This window comes from Lampetra planeri, chromosome 54 (assembly GCF_965212315.1).
Source record: "Lampetra planeri chromosome 54, kcLamPlan1.2.h2, whole genome shotgun sequence".
In the NCBI taxonomy this organism is placed as follows: domain Eukaryota; kingdom Metazoa; phylum Chordata; class Hyperoartia; order Petromyzontiformes; family Petromyzontidae; genus Lampetra; species Lampetra planeri.
The window spans coordinates 3,587,967-3,606,794 of record NC_136160.1 but is presented as its reverse complement, the minus strand read 5'-3'; the positions used below and the strand labels follow the sequence as shown (position 1 = coordinate 3,606,794).

The 18,828-nt window shown below is 45.6% G+C and overlaps 2 protein-coding genes across 2 annotated transcripts in view; one reads left to right on the top strand and one right to left on the bottom strand.

The window, feature by feature from the left end:
• LOC144735177 (carbonic anhydrase 2-like) overlaps positions 1–18,828 on the top strand; it is a 527,023-nt gene that overhangs the window by 65,576 nt on the left and 442,619 nt on the right. The window lies entirely within an intron of this gene.
• LOC144735207 (leukocyte elastase inhibitor-like) lies at positions 2,025–11,646 on the bottom strand. The gene is made up of 6 exons (XM_078617679.1): positions 11,302–11,646; positions 5,638–5,775; positions 5,269–5,386; positions 3,927–4,069; positions 3,532–3,699; positions 2,025–3,045 (listed from the first exon to the last, which is right to left on the bottom strand). Exons 1-6 carry the CDS (start codon positions 11,467–11,469, stop codon positions 2,632–2,634), a joined length of 1,149 nt encoding a protein of 382 aa, XP_078473805.1. The 5' UTR covers positions 11,470–11,646; the 3' UTR covers positions 2,025–2,631.

Here is an 18,828-nt window from a genome sequence, read left to right as displayed (position 1 = left end):
GAAGGACTCACAAGTGACGTCATCACATCTATCCCTCTATTTAAGGATCGAAGCAGGAGGATTTCTCCACAAATCTGGCTTGTCGCCTGATGAAGCTAGTTGTAATCACTGGTGAAACGTCGTACTCAGCTTGTAAATGTTGTGGATTTGCTCTCCAAAACACCGGTGTGCTGTACTAGTAACGAATTGGCATGTTCTGTTTACGTGACAAACCTTATTAGTTGGCTGTGTCGGGTAGTGGCAGGTTTAACGACACACTTAGTTTTACACGATCTAACCCAAAAGAAACACCTGTATTATGGATAAGATTTTGTAGTCTGAATTTAAAAGGGAGATCTGCCGGTAGCTGTCCCTTGTGGAGTCTAAGGGGCCCCTGGTTTGCAGAGGACAGATATCCGAGCGTCATTCATGGAGTCGGGGAGGTTGTCCTAATTGTAGCGTGGCATCGAGGGTGCCCTTAAGCTTTGTTGAAAGTGGGGGGGGGGGGGAGTGCATCTTCTTGTAAATATCTACAGGAAATCCATCCGGGATGCAGCTATGGCCAAATGTAACTCTGGGCGTGATGGGTCCACACAGCTCTTTGCTAAGATTCACACTCAAGCCGGGTAAAGGGACTTTGTCAATGATGGAGCTGATGGCTTCAATGGATGGCGAGACGGATTTGTAAAGAGATTCATAGTATTCTATACATTGTTCATTGATACCCTTGGTTTTGGTTAGTGGGGGGGGGGGGGGTCGTTTCACTTGCGAATGGACACTCTGCGTGAACGATGTCTCCTGGTTTTCAACATGCTTGCAAGAACTCTTGCGGTGGTCGGGGATGGTTCGTGGAATGGAAGCCTGTTTTTTTAAATAAATAGCCTTGATGTTCGGTCATTTAATAGCTTATTGAACTCGTTTTATCCCGTCCATTTATTTTAAGATTTCTGCGGAAGGTGAGGTCTTAAAGTTTCTGTGAAGCCTGGTCAGTCTCCTCCAATTGCTGATGTCTTTCCTGGATTTTCGTCCGTATGCGGACCCTTCTCTATCAAGTCCCCTGAAGTATCCCTTAAGAGCATCCCACAATATCTGGGGGGGAAGGAGAAGGTGTCGGGGCCATATTATTTTCAAAGAAATCCTCCTTAAGTTCCCTGATGAACGGATCTTCCTCCAGGAGTCGTCTGTCCAGGGACCAAAGGCGGTTCTCGATCTCGTCCGGATTCAAGACGAGTAGCATTATCACTGGGGCGTGATCAAAAAGTTTCACGTATAAGATCGTGGTGAGGTGTGCTTATTAAGGTCTGGAAATGAAAAAATAATCTCGAGTGTCTTGTGTGCCCTAGAGATGTGAGTGAAGTCCCTTTCCATTGGGCGAAGTGTAACTTTGTTGTCTTTTCTAAATATCTCAACCTCCTTTCATTCAACCTTTGAGAACCTTTTTTGACCTATTCAAATAATCAGTGGGGCCCATAATTGAGTTACTCAGCAGGCAATGGGTCTCTCTTCAATCAGATACCAAACTGTAATAACGTTACCCATGATGCAGTCAACAACTTTTGATTACTTTAAATACAAATAAATGTATGCGTAACATTTTTTTTTTTAAGGGTTTGTCTGTTATTTAACATCTACTCATGGGTAATGTCATACACCAATGTAAGACTGTTCACCTGGAAACATTCTTTATTTTAGGTCAGGGCCCTGTGGTGTATAATTCAGTCCAACAATTTTTCTGTCTCTCTATACACGACCAGCGTCCAGTGGAGTATATGATGAACATAAACTAAGTGGTTCACATTAACAAATATTTACCAAGGTAATTGAGGTAATATCTGATGGCTGCTGTTCTCTTGAAATCATTGCCAAAGTCTTGTCAATAAAATCAGGACTATGAACCACTTATTCTTCCAAAAAAGATGAACTTGTTTTGTTTGATGTAACTGCAAATTAAAATGTGCCACGTATCACAACCGGAAAAATAATTGTAAAGTGGCTGGTTGATATAATTGTGGGTGTGTCCAGATCAATCTCACACGCACTACAAGTTTTAAGATTCGAGAGACTTTAATCACGCAGCCCTCCCAACAATACCCAGCAGCCAAAAATCAAAGTTTTGCCAACAATACTTAAGAACAATAATCAAGAGTGCCACAACAACACATTTCAAGTGGAGTGTATATTATCCAGCAATAGGTTTTTACCCTTTATTTGGCACCAAAACTGACACCTTTATACGAGGGATCATGTTTGCAATAACCACAACACTTGCAGTCAAAATGCAAACAAGAAGAGACAACTCTGATAATGATATGCGCTGTTCTTGAAATTGATTGGTCCACACCCGAGACGGCTTTTCTTAGAGCCTAGTCTCACATGGTGTTGGAGCAGGTGACACCAAAAGGCGCACAACTCCAAAAACATCATCCCTTGTATAAAGGTGTCATTTTTGGTGCCAGATAAAAGGTTAAAAACCTATTACTTATCTTGCTATTGGCAAAAGAGTTCTCATATTGTATATTATCCCAGTATATTTCCCCCCCACTCTGACGGAGTGTCTTCCCACTGGTATGTGAGTATATTTTTCCCTTAAAGTAGCACAATCAAATCAGACGGTACACATTTCTCAACGAAAATCGGAGCCTCGATGGACCCTCAGGGGGACGTGTAGCGACCCAAAAAGAGAACGCTTCCATTGCGGTTGTCACGAATGAGGAAGATGAATGGGTGATCGGCGCAAAATTGAAAGGGTGGCTGGAAAGGCATGGCACACATCACCATCATGACTAATGCGGTGGCGGCAGCCGCCTCTGTCCCCTCTTCATTCACTTCGACAAAGGCGCGGTGGGCCACGTGCGAAACGAACAGGTCACGTTTTCCGTCCATGCCCGACAAGTCGGCAGTGAGCGGCGAGAAGAGGTCTCCCATGCCGAGGGTCGAGAGTGGCTCATTGAGGGTGTAGCTTTGCTCCAGGCGGAAGCGTGGGAGATGCAGCAAAACGTCCCCAGAGTGCATCGCCATGGGCGATGTCCACGTTTGAAGGTTCAGAAGGTTCAGCTCCCTCTCCAGCTGATCCATTAATTGCAAGAGCAACGAAAGAGACGATTAGAGCACAAGTGACCGAACAGACAATGCTTAGGTGAAGCAATAGGGAGAATGCAACAACTCCTGTGCTTACACAAGGAACTGGAATGTGAATGTGCAGCCCTGCAGCATTGCTTGCTCCTACCACTTGTGGAAGAAGGGCCTGCACGGTGTAGTTATGTTGACCTTCTTTCGCATTGTACGTAGCCAACCGTGCTAGTAAAAATAATAGACTGCAATTAAGGACGTGTATGACCTGTGATGTCAGGCAAGACGTTATTGTTGTGAGTTAATACAATAAATATATAGGTTCATTGGTATACTCTTATAAAATGCAATTGGAGGCTTTCAAGGAAACCTTGAGAACTGATGCTATCAGAATAATAATGAGGTCACTTGAATAAAAATGTCTTCAACATGTGGATATTCTATTGGACATGTTGGAATGTGCAAATGTGTAACATGAAATACCTTTTCCAAACCGGTAGTTTCATCTTCGATGGCAGCTGGCAGCAGAATAATCATGCTCAGTTCATTTCCCACATATGGAAGCTCAAGTACTTTTAAATTCATGTGCTGGATAAAGCCATGTTTAAACTTTTTCTCTTGGAACATCATCTGCACTGGCTTTGTCTCTCGCTGTGCAAGAAAAATAAAACACATAACTGGTTATTCCCCATTGCGCATACAGAACTCCTCTTACCCGCAACTCCTATTATATGCGTCAACTGTAGGGTCTGTGAATTTTCCGATTATCCTCAGGCCCTATTCCCATTGTTTGTCATTATCCGCGACTTTTCCCCACGCCTTCCCATCATGCACAATTTAATCCCACAATGTGTGCGGACAAACGTGGTTGCAGTTACCTTGTTAAGGTAAAACGTTTTCTGGGAGGTATTTTGAAGATTAAATGGTGTGGCCCACTTCCCTTTGAAGTAAACAGCATTCACGACTACGAGTCGGGTCATGGAGTCCACAGTGCCCTCGCCCAAAAGATCTTTTATTTTGCCTAGAAGAGAAAAACACGTAGCATTCAGTTAAATAGAAATACGTAAAAACTCATTCAGTATCAAGATTTTTCATCAGTGCAGTTTTGCAATGGGGGTATTTGGACACTTCCCTTGAGGTATATCATATGCGGGAAGAAATGGAATACTGCATACATGTGTAGTGGGTTCTTATGACGGTGCAGATGACTCGTAGAGGCAACGCTTATTTATTAACGGATAACACACTTAACGCACTGTGTATAGACCACTTGTCGAAGGGGTAACAGCCCCTTCACCTGATGCTAGCTGGGAGGTACACTTAATCTAACACACCCTACTCTTGAACCAGGGTCTCGGGTCCTCCGGCTAAGTGGGTCCTAAGGGAGGCTAGCCGACCCGACCCAGCCAAGGTACAGGTCTCGACCCTCAGCCACACGGACCCGGCCCTGACAAGTATGTGAGGCTCCGAGGCTTCCAGGGTCGCACCACTGGCTCTCTCTGCCCGGCCCCGACAAGGACGGCAGCCCAGAGGAGTCCCAGGGTCGAGCTAGCCGGTCTTCAGTCTTCTACTGGCTCTTCTGGCTTCGGCTCGCGCACACTGCCCAACTCTCTCGGGCTCCTGCCTTTAATACATCTCCCCACCGAGGGGCGGGGTTCTGTGGGATCCCAGGACACCCCGCAGTCCCCACCCGTTGGGAGGGGCCACGGGGGATCCAAACACCCCGCAGCCCCCTCCCCACAGGAGGGGCCCCAGGGGATCACAGGACACCCCACAGCTCCCCCTGCCACGGGGCTAGGGATATCGCGACTGTCCCCTGCAGGTAAGCAGTGGGTGCTAGCTGGAGATGGTGTACGTTCGCCTAATAAAATCATTACACGTCAACCACTTATCAGTGCCTATCTCATTACAGACCAATTCAAACCTTATTGGTCACCCCGTGCCCCTTATAAATCTCAACGTTCATCCTACAAAGTCCCTTCACCAAGGGAGAAACACATTTTTTTGTAAATTATATTTCCCTGTACAAGAATACGGGTAAACCGTGTGGGTTGACAGGCATGATACTGGAGAAAACCCACCCACGTGTAAAGGAATAATCTTTAGAGGTCTGTAAAGGCAAGTTGAGACCCCATGTACCATGCTGCTACCAACCGTATTGTCTCAACATGTGAAAAAACAAATACTTTAGTCTGAGACACGAGAAAATATATCATTCACCTTCAGTGTTTCCTTCGACCCAGGAGTTGATTTCCTTCCGTACATCATTACATGCTCCGGTGAAGTCTACAGCAGCCAACTCAGCCTCATAAAACTTCTGAGTCCTTTCTAGAAACTCCTAAAGCAGAGAGCCATGGCAACACATTTACTACAATATACATTTGCCAGCAATAAAACAACATGCCAAATGTTTAAGTTTCAAATCGAGAGTGAAAACTTTTCTTTAGAACTGCTTTATGCTTAGTTTGTTGTCCTTCCCCCGCACACTCCGATTATCACGGTTGGCTACGTACAGTGCGAAAGAAGTGCAACCTATGTACATACATCACATGTTTCTACATTAGGTTAAACATTCCTCTTTCTGAGCACCTTGAGGAAGCCGAAGGTCTTCTCGCCGTAGAGACGGTTGGCAATGCGAAGGACGCAGCCCGCTCCGGGAGATTTCAAAGTGCCGAGCAGACTCTTGAAAGCTTCGTGAACATCGCTCATTCCTTCATAGCAAAGTACCTACGACACATTTAACACGGGAAAAAAAATGCACAAATGTAATATTTTCACGCCTTCTTTGGGAATCCAACACATCCTCGGTAACCCAGTATCCTTGCTGTTGCGGCTAGGACTTCACCCAATGCCTCACAGCAGCCTGTGCAGAGGCTGCGTGCAGCTGTGATGGGCATTCTGATGGGCAGGCACGTAATGAGTCACACCAAAAGCGATTGGATGTGAATTGTTGTGATTCAAGGTCTTGAAATTATACATTATAGTATCATTGCCTGCACCTTTCTGTTGTTGTTGTTGAATGTGTCCAGGTGTGTCATTCCACTCAAGAATTGTATTCGGGTCAACGACGATTTATCATCAAAGGGAGCTGACATCGTGCTGCTCGCAGCAGACATCGCAGCTATCGCGATTTTCACCTGAAGACGAACGCTTGTGTTGCGTTTGAAACGTCGTGATTTATTTTATTTTATTTCTACCTACGTGGCTTTACCGAAAGAACCAAAGAGTATCATAAAGTATCTCTGCCGTCAGGCAGCCAAATGTCTATTTTGGCTTGTTATTTTAAATGAGCATGCTGCGTAAAGGTCGTCTGTAAATCATTGGTTTGAATTGTCACTGCAAGGCAACAGTAAATGTTGAGTTTCGGCAACTATCAAATGTGGCTGTCACAAGCGGTGGCATGGTGTGGTTGGCATGGGCCCTGGGAGAGCCGCAACTCTTGCGGGGGGGGGGGGGCCCAATCGGTCACAAGGGGGCCTCGAATCAACAAATAAGAATTGTTAAGAATTAAACAAAATGTTTATCCATGAACAATTGCCTGCGGTCTACAACGGACCAAGCCCAATAAACGCATCTGGCTTTCATATCAATAGAGCAACAGCATCAAGCAGCGTGATCCACCCCCATTGAGTAAATCCTAGACCAGGGGTCTGCAACCTTTAAGACATAAAGAGCCACTTGGACCCGTTTCCGAAGGAAAAAATAAACTGGGAGCCGCAAAACCATTGCAACATTTAAAACAAATATAACACTGCATATATTGTTTCTTACCTTATTGCTATATACAGGATCGTGCAGTCAGCTGTCAATCTGAATAAAAAAAGGACTTTTTCACTTAACAATGTAAAATATATTTTTGCCAATTAATAGCTAAATTACCTGGTTAATGGGATTTTTGCTCCTGAACCTCAGTGCACAGTGTCTGCACATCAGGGCTGTAAGACGTCACCTTCATTTTCACACAGGCTTGCAAGCTGTCATCTGTGAGGCGTGATCGATGTTTGTTTTTAATATAGTTCATGTTGGAGAAGACCTGCTCACATACATATGTGGAGCCGAAGATCGACAGGACTCCAAATGCATACTTTTTCATGTTTATATAAGTGTTGGGGATGGCATTCCATGTTTCGAATACAAGTTTGTCCTGTTTGGGAAGGTTTTCAATATCACTCCATTTATGATTCTGAGCCAGAATGGCCTTCTGACGGGCAACATCCTCAAGAGTAGCGGTCAAGCATTTGAACTTGGACACCCATATATCTTTGTCGGCTATATCGGCCAGTTCCATCTCAAGATCAGGTTGACTTACACCTGCAAATGCAGTCATATTCAATAGGGATGGATCGATCGCCAGGGGAGTGACAGGGAAGGATAATGTCGTTTTTTCCTCTCTGAACTCACAGAATCGTTTCCCAAACGAACTTTGCATTGTGGTGATTGCAGACTTGAAATATTCCAAATTTATCGTATCATGACTTTGTTTGAACTCTCTCAAAGAGGGAAAGTGAGACAGTGTACCTCTCTGTAAATCTTTGACAAACACTGTCAACTTGCGCTCGAATGCCAAAACCTCCTCCAGCATGTGCAGGGCTGTGCCTCCTTTCCCCTGAAGGGTTGTATTTAGCGTGTTTAGATGTGCTGTCATGTCTACCATAAAATGTAATTTTTCCAGCCACTCTGGCTGTTCCAGCTCAGCAAAGGTGAGCTCTTTGCTGCCCAGGAAGGTTTTTACTTCTTCCAAACATGTGACAAAGCAACGGCAACGTTATTGCCTGTCACCGGGCGGGCAGTGTGGAGCGGAGCGGCGACCTGTCAGCAGCGGCAACGCCAGAGCAGGTGTCACAGTGCGCCTCCTCCCCTCGCTAGCATCCGCCCCGGAGCCGCGGTCAAGGTTCAAAAGAGCCGCATGCGGCTCCGGAGCCGCAGGTTGCCGACCCCTGTCCTAGACCGATGGGCCGGTATGAAAACAAGACGCACATTACTTAATTGTGAGTATTGTTACCTTCAAATATTTTTTTGTATTAATACCTGGCACTGTGAGACTGTCTTCTCTAAAACCAAAACAATAATGAGTTAATGCCGACTTTATTGTATACGGGTTAAAAAACATTCGTTATTTCAGTTAAAGCGAGTCGTGAGAAAGGAGTCGGGGGGGGGGGGCATAGTCGTAACTTGCGTAGCCCCCCCTATCGGATTAGGTCGTTGCGTCCCTGGTGGAAGGAATGCAATCAGGGCCCAAACCGGGTTTCCCTCTCATTACAGCCCAGCTCCTGGGCCCCACCAGCCCGTGGGCTCTGATGCAGTTGCAATGCCTGCACACTGGATAGCTATGCCACTGGCACGGCCACTTTCCATTATTGATCAAGTATCATTGCGTACTCTTTGGTTCGTTCGGTAAAGTCACGTAGGTAGCAAAATAATAGATCACGACGTTTCGATCGCAACACAAGCAGTCTTCATCAGGTGGGACAACCACAGCAAGAAAAAACTGCTGAAGTAGACTATCATTGCGTAGCTGGGTAGCTGGTTAATGGAGCACTGTTGCAATTTATGAATGGGATTCGGATATTCATTGGCAGCTGATTGGCTAAAGAGAAGGCGTCCAGAGGTTTGGAGTCTGTGAGATTCATGAGTATCGTGGTAGCAATTCACACAATAGGATATGTACTGTTTAATTGGAGTAATAAAATGTGGATCTGCAATATACATGCCGTGTACTCGTTTTCTTTAACAAGCAACCTTTGGATGTGACCACCCATCCCTCCAAGCCAGCTAGCCAGTCAGCAAAACTGTAATTCTGATATCGGACCCCTGTCTCTCTCCACTTTTTTCTTGCATTCTCTGTCCTGTATATCGCAATTTATCTCGATTTCTCGCTGCATCTTTGTTTCCATCCGTTTATCAATTCCTCTCTCCCCTCTCCATGCTTCACTGTATCTCACCCACTTCCCTCCCACGATCTCTCTCCCCCGTTTACTCTCTCATCTGTCACCTCTCTTTTTCCCGTCTCAATGTCTCTTGCCTCTCACTAACCCTCTCTCCCGCTACTTGTCATGTACCATTGCTGTCCTCTTTCCGTTTTGCTCTTTTTTTCCTATCCATTTCATGCCCTTTCACTCTCTCCCCCACCACTTTCCGTCTCTTCCTCTCCGCTCTATCTCCTTGTCTTCACCTCCCGCCTCTGTTATAATAGAGTACGGTAAGCATGAGTGTGATAGTGAGAGTATGATGATGATTTCGAATGATAAGAGTATGCCACATATTTGTGCGTGGAATATTCGTCCGGGGTGGGGTGGGGCGTGACACGAGTCCACAAAGACGTCACCATGCACGAGCAATTGTGAGCGCGGCAGCCAGCCAGACAGGAATCCACTCAGGTTATCCGGCCAAAAAAAATGTTAATTATAAATGTTGTGGGTTTTACTCTCCAACACACCGGGGTGCTGAACTAGTAACTCGTTGGCATGTTTTGTTTACTTGACAAACCTCACTAATTGGCTGTGTGTCGGGTGGTGGCAGGTTTAACGACACGTTTATATTTACACGATCTAACACAACCCCCCCCCCCCCCCGTCTATTATGTGTTGAGTGGTAAATGATGACTCGGAGGCAGATCTTCTTAGGGGCTTTCGCCAAGGGTTTATTAGGGGCTTGCGCCTAACATTGGACGGGGCTAGTATATACATCTCCCCAGGGATAGGGTACTGAGGGTCTCCTCTCACCCGGACCTTACGGGCTTTTCCCACTGCGCCGGCCGAGGGCTAAACCAACATCGGCCGACCGGGTTAAACCAGCCACTCCTAGCCTCGTGCTAGACTTCCACCCTTCACGTTCCAGGGCTCTCACGACGACCGAGTTCACGTGACGGGCTCCAGCTTAAGTACTCCAGGGAGACGTGACATCATCGCCCCGCCCCCTGTGAATGACGTTGGTGCCCGTGACGTCATCGTACCGGAATTCCGCCTGACGTCCTGTGACGTCTGCGCATCAGAGGTTGAGTGTGACATGTCACCGATTGCTCCTCTACATATGTTTTCCATGTCATAATACAGTAGAGTGCCGTGAAATGTTTAGCAAGACCTTGTGCAAAGTGCAGTGTGCGTGCATGTGCTGTAGAGTTGGGTGCGGTTGCACGCATCATAAGCAATGTTGACACACCCCACCAGCAGCAGTGCCTCAAAGGTGGCCTGCGCAAGGCAGAGCAGCACAATCGACTCGCTGATCTTCGTCTGCATGCGTTTATTGAGAATGACCACGCCTCATTATGAATGGGCAAAGTATACAAATACCGTTTTCTTCTTGGTTCTTTCGGTAAAGTCACGTAGAAGGGAATTAATAAAATAATACAAATAAAACAATGAAATAATTCTCACGACGTTTCGGCCACAACGCAAGCAGTCATTCACAGGTGAAGAACAGGTCTGTCGGAAAGACAGCCAGACGCACCTGAGGACGACTGCTTGCGTTGTGGCCGAAACGTCGTGAGAATTATTTTATGTTTTATTTTTATTATTTCTCTTCTACGTGACTTTACCGAAAGAACCAAGAAGATGAATCCCTCCAGTCACGAAAGCTTTAAATCGAAATATACAAAGACCGTTTAAAATTAATGTTCTTCGTTACAAAAAAGTTAACCTGTTTTTGTCTTAGATGTTTCGTCGAAACAAATGTTGTCGTTTATGTTTTCATCAAATGACAGCGACGCCCTTGGGATACGCGTTAAGAGAGTAATGGGAGAAATTGCGTTGCACGATTGTGGCATCACTTCTTAAAATAAAACCAGGAAATTATCTGCCCTGATTGATAACAAGACGACGTTTTGGGCAACGTGCCTTCTGTCACAGCACACAGCATGGTACTGTATTATTATTACGTTCGAAATGTGTCCGTCGAGAACATTTCGTTAGTGTGGCACCAACTCGACAGTCCACAGCTGTGCACTCAAGATTCGCGAATTAAACGCCGACAAATAAACTGCACAAGTGGTCCAGATGTCTCGTGACCCCCGATTGGTGTTTTTTTTTTCTTTTTGCATATCCACTTATGTTTTAAATAAACCTTCCTTTTAAAACGACACATTACGTTTTAGAGAATTAATTGGGAGGGGAGGGGCGGGTCACAAGACATCTGGACCCCCCGTGTACAGTCCACGTTCAAGTCGAAGGCACATGCTGCCGGGTTGGATTCGTGAGCGATTTTTTTTGCTGTTGCTGCTCTTGTTGTTTGCTGTTGTTTGTTTGTTGTTGTTGTTACCTTGGACATTTGCTCAGACGTTTGTCCCTTGGCGCCGAGCAGCACCATGGCCAACGCCGCGGAGATGCTGAGCGGGGAGAAGAAGACATTGCCACCAGCCTCCCGTGCACCCAGCGTCTTGAAGACGTTGATGGCGAACTCGGCGTTGGCTGCCACCGCCTTCTCCATCGCTGCCTGGGGTCGCGTCCTCGAAAACTTTCAACTGAGCGGAGAGACAGAGAGAGAGGCCCTGTCCGTCAGGATGAACTCGTTCCTCTGCTCTGGATTTGTTTGGCTGGACACGCCTTTAAGTTGTTCATCCTTCCTGCTACAAGCACCACCACGCAGGGCGTTCCTATAGCGTGGTGGGGGTGGGGAGGGAGGGTGAGTAGGGGAGGGTGGGGTGGATAGGGTGGGGGGTGGGTAGGGGAGGGTGGAGGTGGGTAGGGGAGGGTAGGGGAGGGTGGGTAGGGTAGGGTGGGGGGTGGGTGGGTAGGGTGGGTGGGTAGGGGAGGGTGGGAGGTGGGTAGGGGAGAGGGGGGGTGGGCAGGGGAAGGTGGGAGGTGGGTAGGGAAGGGAGGGTGGGTAGGGCTGGGTGGGTAGGGAGGATCGGGTTTGGGGTGGGTAGGATGGGGGGTGTAGGTTCGTGTGGAGGGAGGGTGGGGGGAGAGTGGATCGACACAGCACGGGGTAGATGTCATTGTTGGGGAGTCTTCATGAGGTTGCTGAGCCAATGGCAGTGGAATTACTGCAGCGAATGACTTCTTGGTTCGGCATTCCGCGTCAGGTGCTGCTGGGTAGACTCCAGCTCGTTGTTGTTGTTACGTTTTGTTTAAGTGACACACCTCACTAATTGGCTTGTCGGGTAGTGACAGGTAAACGACCTATTTATATTTACGCGATCTCACCCAACAAAAACCTTTATTACGGATACTATTGGTCGCACGTTGAACTTCTTTCGCACCGTACGTAGCCAACTGTGCTCATTGGAGGTGCGGGGGAAGGACAACAAACTAAACACACAAAAGCAGTTCTTTAGAAATTAGTTTTCAGTCTAGATCAGGGGTCTCAAACTCGCGGCCCGCGGGCCAATTGCGGCCCTCGGGACGATATTTTGTGGCCCCCACCTTAATATGAAAGTTTAATGTTAGTGCGGCCCGCGAGTTTTATATTGTAGCAACCTCGCTGTTAGCTGCTGTGTGGGAAAATGTTATGATGTTCTGGTTTCCTACTGTGTGCCTGTCCAGTGAATGCGGCATGCATGTGAGTGACATGGGGGGCGGGGTCGTGTGTGTGTGTGTTTGTGTACGTGTGAGAGTGAGTGAGAGAGAGAGCCGGGAGAGAAAAGAGTGGCTTTGGATGTGCGAGAGCAGGAGGGTGAAATTCATAGTTTTTCGCCCTCTTTCGCGCAGGTCATGATGTATCCAGTGCTTCATTTGTAAATCACAAGTGTGCCGGAACGCTAAGTACATATGACAGCGCAGGTACGACGAGCACAGGTCCCGGAACGCACGTAAAACGACGCTTAAAACAGCACACACATGCCACTTACAATGCAGTGGGACTTATTTAGGCTATACTGCAGTGACGGTATCAGTCTTTGTGTCAGTGATTAATAAAGTGGCATCTTGAGCAAAGGCGACTTCTGTGTCCAGCGGAGAAAACGAACAGAACACACCCACACAATTTGTTAAATTGAAGGCAAATTCAAGGGACACCACGGCTCCTTTACGCACACGCTGCGCTGTGAGGTTTTGGGAGCTTCTTTACGCAGACGGATTATTCTAAACCGCAGCAGTTTATAACACGTCATTGAGCTAATATCTACATTTTACAGTCTGGGCTGTTTTACATTATTATTTACACCTGATATGTGTGGATTAATTTTAATGATTTAAATTCCCTCATCCTCTGGTGGTGACATTTACGCACCGAGCCACAGACTGTACATGACGATGTGCATAATTATTTTGGTTCATCTTAGAAGTCTGCATTTGTTATTATTTAATAAAATTGTGATGCTGTTGTTAAGAAAGCTTTATATATAACTTATTAGATTATCTTGTTATTGCGTGGCCACAAATTAGTAATTCATCCACCGATGTCAACAGGGGCTCCGTAATTTTCTAGTGATTACATTATATTGTTATATTTTATTTTAATCATTTCTTTAAAAACTTTTTTTAATATTCATATTTTTTTCGATACGAGAGGTACCGGATCTGCTCAAATAAGTCCCGGAACGCAGGCAAGCCAACACGCCGGCACAAAGTAACCACACAAATGTAGAGAAAAATGTGATGATGTGACTGAAGGCACCGAAAGCCCCGACAGTGACCAGCAGCATTTGAACCCCGTGGTCACACAATGACGCTGCCTCATATAGTCCTCTCCCTCTTTCGGCTCTCCACTGTGCACGCACCGGAGCGCGTCAAAGCGCAGATCCACAGCTCATCCCGGCTCAGATCCCCGTGCTTTGAACAGAGAAGCGTGTATAGTAGCAGCCGCTACAGCTGTGTCTGCCTGTGATTGGGGTGTGGGGACGAAATCTGATGGGACCCCCCCCCCCCCCCCCCCATAATCTACGCACCTGTTGTTACCGGAAAAAGTGGAAATGACGTCCATTTGCGGAAATTACGTCTCCGTGCGTCGCTGGTTGGCTAAACACTTGACTGAAACTTTATTGCGTGAGCGACAGCAAGTGGAATGAATATATATCTTGTTACACAGCCCCAATCATGTCTTTTTCAAAGCCTACAGTGAAGAGAAAGGTTGGTGACGAGCACAGACAATTTCAGGAAAAGTGGGAGATGCAATATTTCTTTGTTGAGCACATGAGCACCCCGACGTGTCTTATTTATACAGAAAAAGTTGCGGTGCACAAGGAATACAACCTCAAACGTCATTACTCAACTAGACATGCTGAGGAGTATGCAAAATACCAGGGAGATGAGAGAGCCAACCGGGTTGCCAATCTTAAAACATGTCTACTGAGGCAACAAAATGTCTTCAAGAAAGCAACCAAAGAGAATAATGCAGCAGTCGAAGTAAGCTACGTGGTTAGTGAGATGATTGCTAAGGCAGGAAAGCCATTCACAGAAGGCGAGTTTATCAAAAAGTGCATCTTACAGGCTGCAAGTAAAGTCTGTCCGAAAAAGAAAGGTCAGTTTAGCAACATCAGCCTTTCTGCTAACACCGTGGCAGAGCGCATTTCTGACCTGTCAAGTAACATTTATTATCAACTGCGTGAGAAAGCCAAATTTTTCAATGCATACTCAGTCGCTCTTGACGAGAGTTCAGACATCACTGACACTGCCCAGCTCACAATATATGTCCGTGGTGTTGATGACAATTTTGAAGTGATGGAGGAGTTGCTCACAGTAATTCCAATGCATGGCCACACCACCGCTCAGGAGATATTTTGCCAGCTGTGTGATGCCATTGTGAATGCCGGTTTGCCATGGAAGAAGTTTGTTGGAATAACAACCGACGGAGCGCCATCAATGACAGGGAGGAAAAATGGACTGGTGGCACTTGTTCAAAGAAAACTAGAAGAGGAGGGTGTGGAGGAGGCCATTGCTCTGCACTGCATCATCCATCCGCAGGCCCTTTGCAGCAAATGCCTGAAGTTTGACAATGTGATGTCTGTTGTTGTGAAATGCATCAACCAAATCAGATCCAGGGGCTTAAAGCACCGGATGTTCCGTACTTTTTTTAGAGGAAATGGAGTCAGAATATGAGGATGTGCTCTACTTCACCGAGGTACGTTGGCTCAGCAGGGGAAACGTCTTGAAGAGATTTTGTGAGTTGAGAGCAGAAGTGAAAACCTTCATGGAGAAGGATGGGGTGGCTGTTCCTGTGCTAAGTGATCCCAAATGGCTCATGGACTTAGCTTTTCTTTTTGACATCACGCATGAGCTGAATGTACTGAACAAGAAGTTACAAGGCCAGGGGCAGCTCGTCAGTGCTGCCCATGACAACGTGAGAGCATTCTCCACAAAACTTGTGTTATGGAAAGCCCAGCTCTCTCAGACAAACATTTGCCATTTCCCAGCATGCAAGGCACTCCTGAATGCAGGCACACCATTCAGAAGTGAGAAGTATGTTGATGCCATGTTGAGGCTACAGGAGGAATTTGATCACAGATTTGCAGACTTCAAGACGCACAGAACCACTTTTCAAATTTTTGCGGATCCCTTCTCCTTTGATGTGCAAGATGCCCCTCCTGTGCTTCAAATGGAGCTCATTGACCTGCAGTGCAACTCTGACCTCAAAGCCAAGTTCAGGGAGGTGAGTGGAAAAGAAGACAAGCTTGGGCAATTTTTGCGAAAATTGAACCCCAGCTTCCCTGAGCTTTCCCGAATGTTCAAGCGGACCATGTCCCTTTTTGGGAGCACATATTTGTGTGAAAAGCTCTTCTCCACCTTGAACTTCAATAAGTCCAAGTACAGGTCCAGACTTACTGATGATCATCTTCAAGCCATACTGAGGGTCTCAACTGCTTCCTCCCTCAAGCCAAATGTGGCTCAGCTATGTGAGAGGAAGCGCTGCCAGGTCTCTGGCAGCAAGAAGTAGGCAAGAGAAGCCATGTTCAGAAGAACCGTTCATGTTCTTCAATATTCTATTCATGTTCAGAAGAACCAATTGAAGTTAAATAACTGTTAGTAATGACATTTGAGAAGTTTGGATTTTTTTAGCAAAGTTTTTTTTGTGGAATACCTGATGCGGCCCAGCCTCACCCAGATACTGCCTCCAGCGGCCCCCAGGTAATTTGAGTTTGAGACCCCTGGTCTAGATGATTTAAAAGTGCATAGCTCCAGTGGCTTCCGAATATTGGAAAGAAGAGCGTTCCAGACGGCCGCAAAAGCGCACCTGAAACCTCGCGATGCGGTGGCCACCGACTGCTGCGCAGACGACGACCGGAGTTTGCGTGATGATGGTTTGTGCTCCTTGACAGAATGCAGCTGCTAGATTCCTTACGCCCACACAATTTTGCAAGCCCACGTGTCATTCCCCCGGACCTCCGATTAGCACAGTTCACTTATCATCACGCCTGCTCCTCTTTCTTGTGTTTTTGCACTGGCTATACCAATCACGTATGGAGTGGACTATAGGATCCCTCCTGCTCAACTTTGAAGGATCCTCTTGAGGAGCCATTCAAAACCATCACCCTACCCTACATTGCGGGGGTCACGAAAAATATCTCCAAAATCCTGAATAAACAAGATTCAGGTCCGATTCAACACAGTACATAAAATCCGTGATCTGGTCCCGTCTGTAAAAGATGTAATTCCAGACATTCAGTACCCTGGCGTCTACAAACTAAGTTGCCTCTGTGGTAGCAGTTACATTGGGGAAACCAAACGACATGTCTCGGACCGCATTCGTGAACATAAAGCAGACTTGAAACACGGTAGGACAAACACCTCAGCCGTGGCAGATCACTGTTACAATTCAGTGGGCTCACATGATATTGACTTCTCCAAGACAGAGGTTCTCTGCAAGCCATCTGGCTACCATGAGAGATTCGTTTATGAGGCGATCCACATATACAAACACAGAGACAATTTCAACCGAGAAGATGGATTCTGGCTTGGCAATCATTGGAAGGACGTAATAAACCATTTCGGATCTTAACTGATTGTGTTCACGTTTACGGTGACTTTCAGAGCGCTTTCCACTCACTGGCATTGTATTCTTTGCAGGGAATGGATTCTTTGCTCCGCTGCAAGTTTCCTCTCCCATTGACATATTTCGTTGCTTCCTCTTAGTATCTTTCACACGACGGTCAATGGTACAGTGTATAATAACAAATAGTATAAAATGTATATGCTTAATACAATGTACAAAGTAATATATAGTATCGTAATTGTATAGTGAATATACAGCAGTGTGATATACATTAGGGTGGGTAGAATAATACATAGTGTAATATTACAATGTATAAGGTTTCGGGTGGTTTATAGCAATACAGTATATAATTTAATGTTGGGTTTGTCTATGGCAGTATATAGTACGGTGTAGACTCGTGTGATGTAAGAGAATAAAGTTTAGATGGAAGCATATTATATTTTTTACGACGTAGAATTGTAATGTATTACTTACTGTTAGTTACTCAGCTTATTGTAGAGTATATTTAGTATACTGATGACACTATGTAGTTTATACTTTAGTTGTTTACGTGGTGGTTTTAGTTACTGCAGCTACATACTATTAACACTCCTTCCCTTTATTAATGCTACCCCTATCCCCTCCCTTTGATGCTGCTAATCCTGCATAATGCACGAGCATAAGTAGTACTAATCACATACCTGCATTTCCCATATCCCCTCCCTTTGATGCTGCTAATCCTGCATAATGCACGGGCATAAATAGTACTAATCACATACCTGCATTTCCCATATCCCCTCCCTTTGATGCTGCTAATCCTGCATAATGCACGGGCATAAGTAGTACTAATCACATACCTGCATTTCCCATAAATATGCTAAATTCCTGTTGATATGCAAATTCCTTTGTCAAGGCGCTCTTCCCCCTCCAACCCAGCTTAAATATACGCTGCCAAGCCTAGTGGTGTTCATTCAGATGCTGTCTTTCTGACAGACCTGGTCTTCACCTGAGGACGGCTGCTTGCGTTGTGGCCGAAACGTCGTAAGAATTATTTTATTATGTTTTATTTTTATTATTTTATTATTTCCATTCTACGTGACTTTACCGAAAGAACCAAGAAGAAAAAATAATAGTATAATAGTGTAATGTTTAATAGAATGTATAAGGTAATATATAGTATCGTAATTGTATAGTTAATATACAGCAGTGTGGTATACAGTTGGGTGGGTAGAATAATACATAGTGTAATATTACAATGTATAGTCTAAAAACATATTAGTTGCTGCGGCGCCATATTATTAACATTCTTTCCCTTTATTAATTCTAACCTTACTCCCTCCCTTTGATACTGCTAATCCTGCATAATGCATGGCCATAATGACTTTAAACCCCTCGCCAATCCTCCTAAGTATCTCACAAATAGTACTAATCGCATATCTGCATTTGCCATAAATATGCTAAATTCCTCTTGATATGCAAATTATTTTGTCAAGACGTTCTTCGCCCCTCCATCCCAGCATAAATAGTCGCTCCAAGCCTGGAGCGTGCCATTCAGACTCTGTCTACTTGACAGACCTGTTCTCCACCTGAAGACGGCTGCTTGCGTTGTGGCCGAAATGTCGTGAGAATTATTTTATTATGTTTTATTTTTATTATTTTATTACTTCCCTTCTACGTGACTTTACCGAAAGAACCAAGAAGATATATATTGTGCTTCATAATAAAGGGTTTGGGGTTAGATCGCGTAAGTATAAATGTGTCGGTAAATGCCCGATGATGCTGCATGTAATTACCAGCGAGACGTCGTACTACTCAAATTGTAAATGTTGTGGATTTACTCTCCAATACACCAGTGGGCTGAAGTAGTAATTAATTGGTGTTTTGTTTACGTGACAAATCCCTTACTAATTGGCTGTGTCGGGTGGTGGAGGGTTACGA

Excerpts from the sequence above, each read along its gene's own strand:
- LOC144735207 (XM_078617679.1), bottom strand. The coding sequence starts at position 11,469 with ATGGAGAAGGCGGTGGCAGCCAACGCCGAGTTCGCCATCAACGTCTTC. Across the intron at positions 4,070-5,268 it reads GGTCGAAGGAAACACTGAAG|GCAAAATAAAAGATCTTTTG; the intron begins GTGAATGATATA and ends TTTCTCTTCTAG. Across the intron at positions 3,700-3,926 it reads AAACGTTTTACCTTAACAAG|CGAGAGACAAAGCCAGTGCA; the intron begins GTAACTGCAACC and ends TTTCTTGCACAG.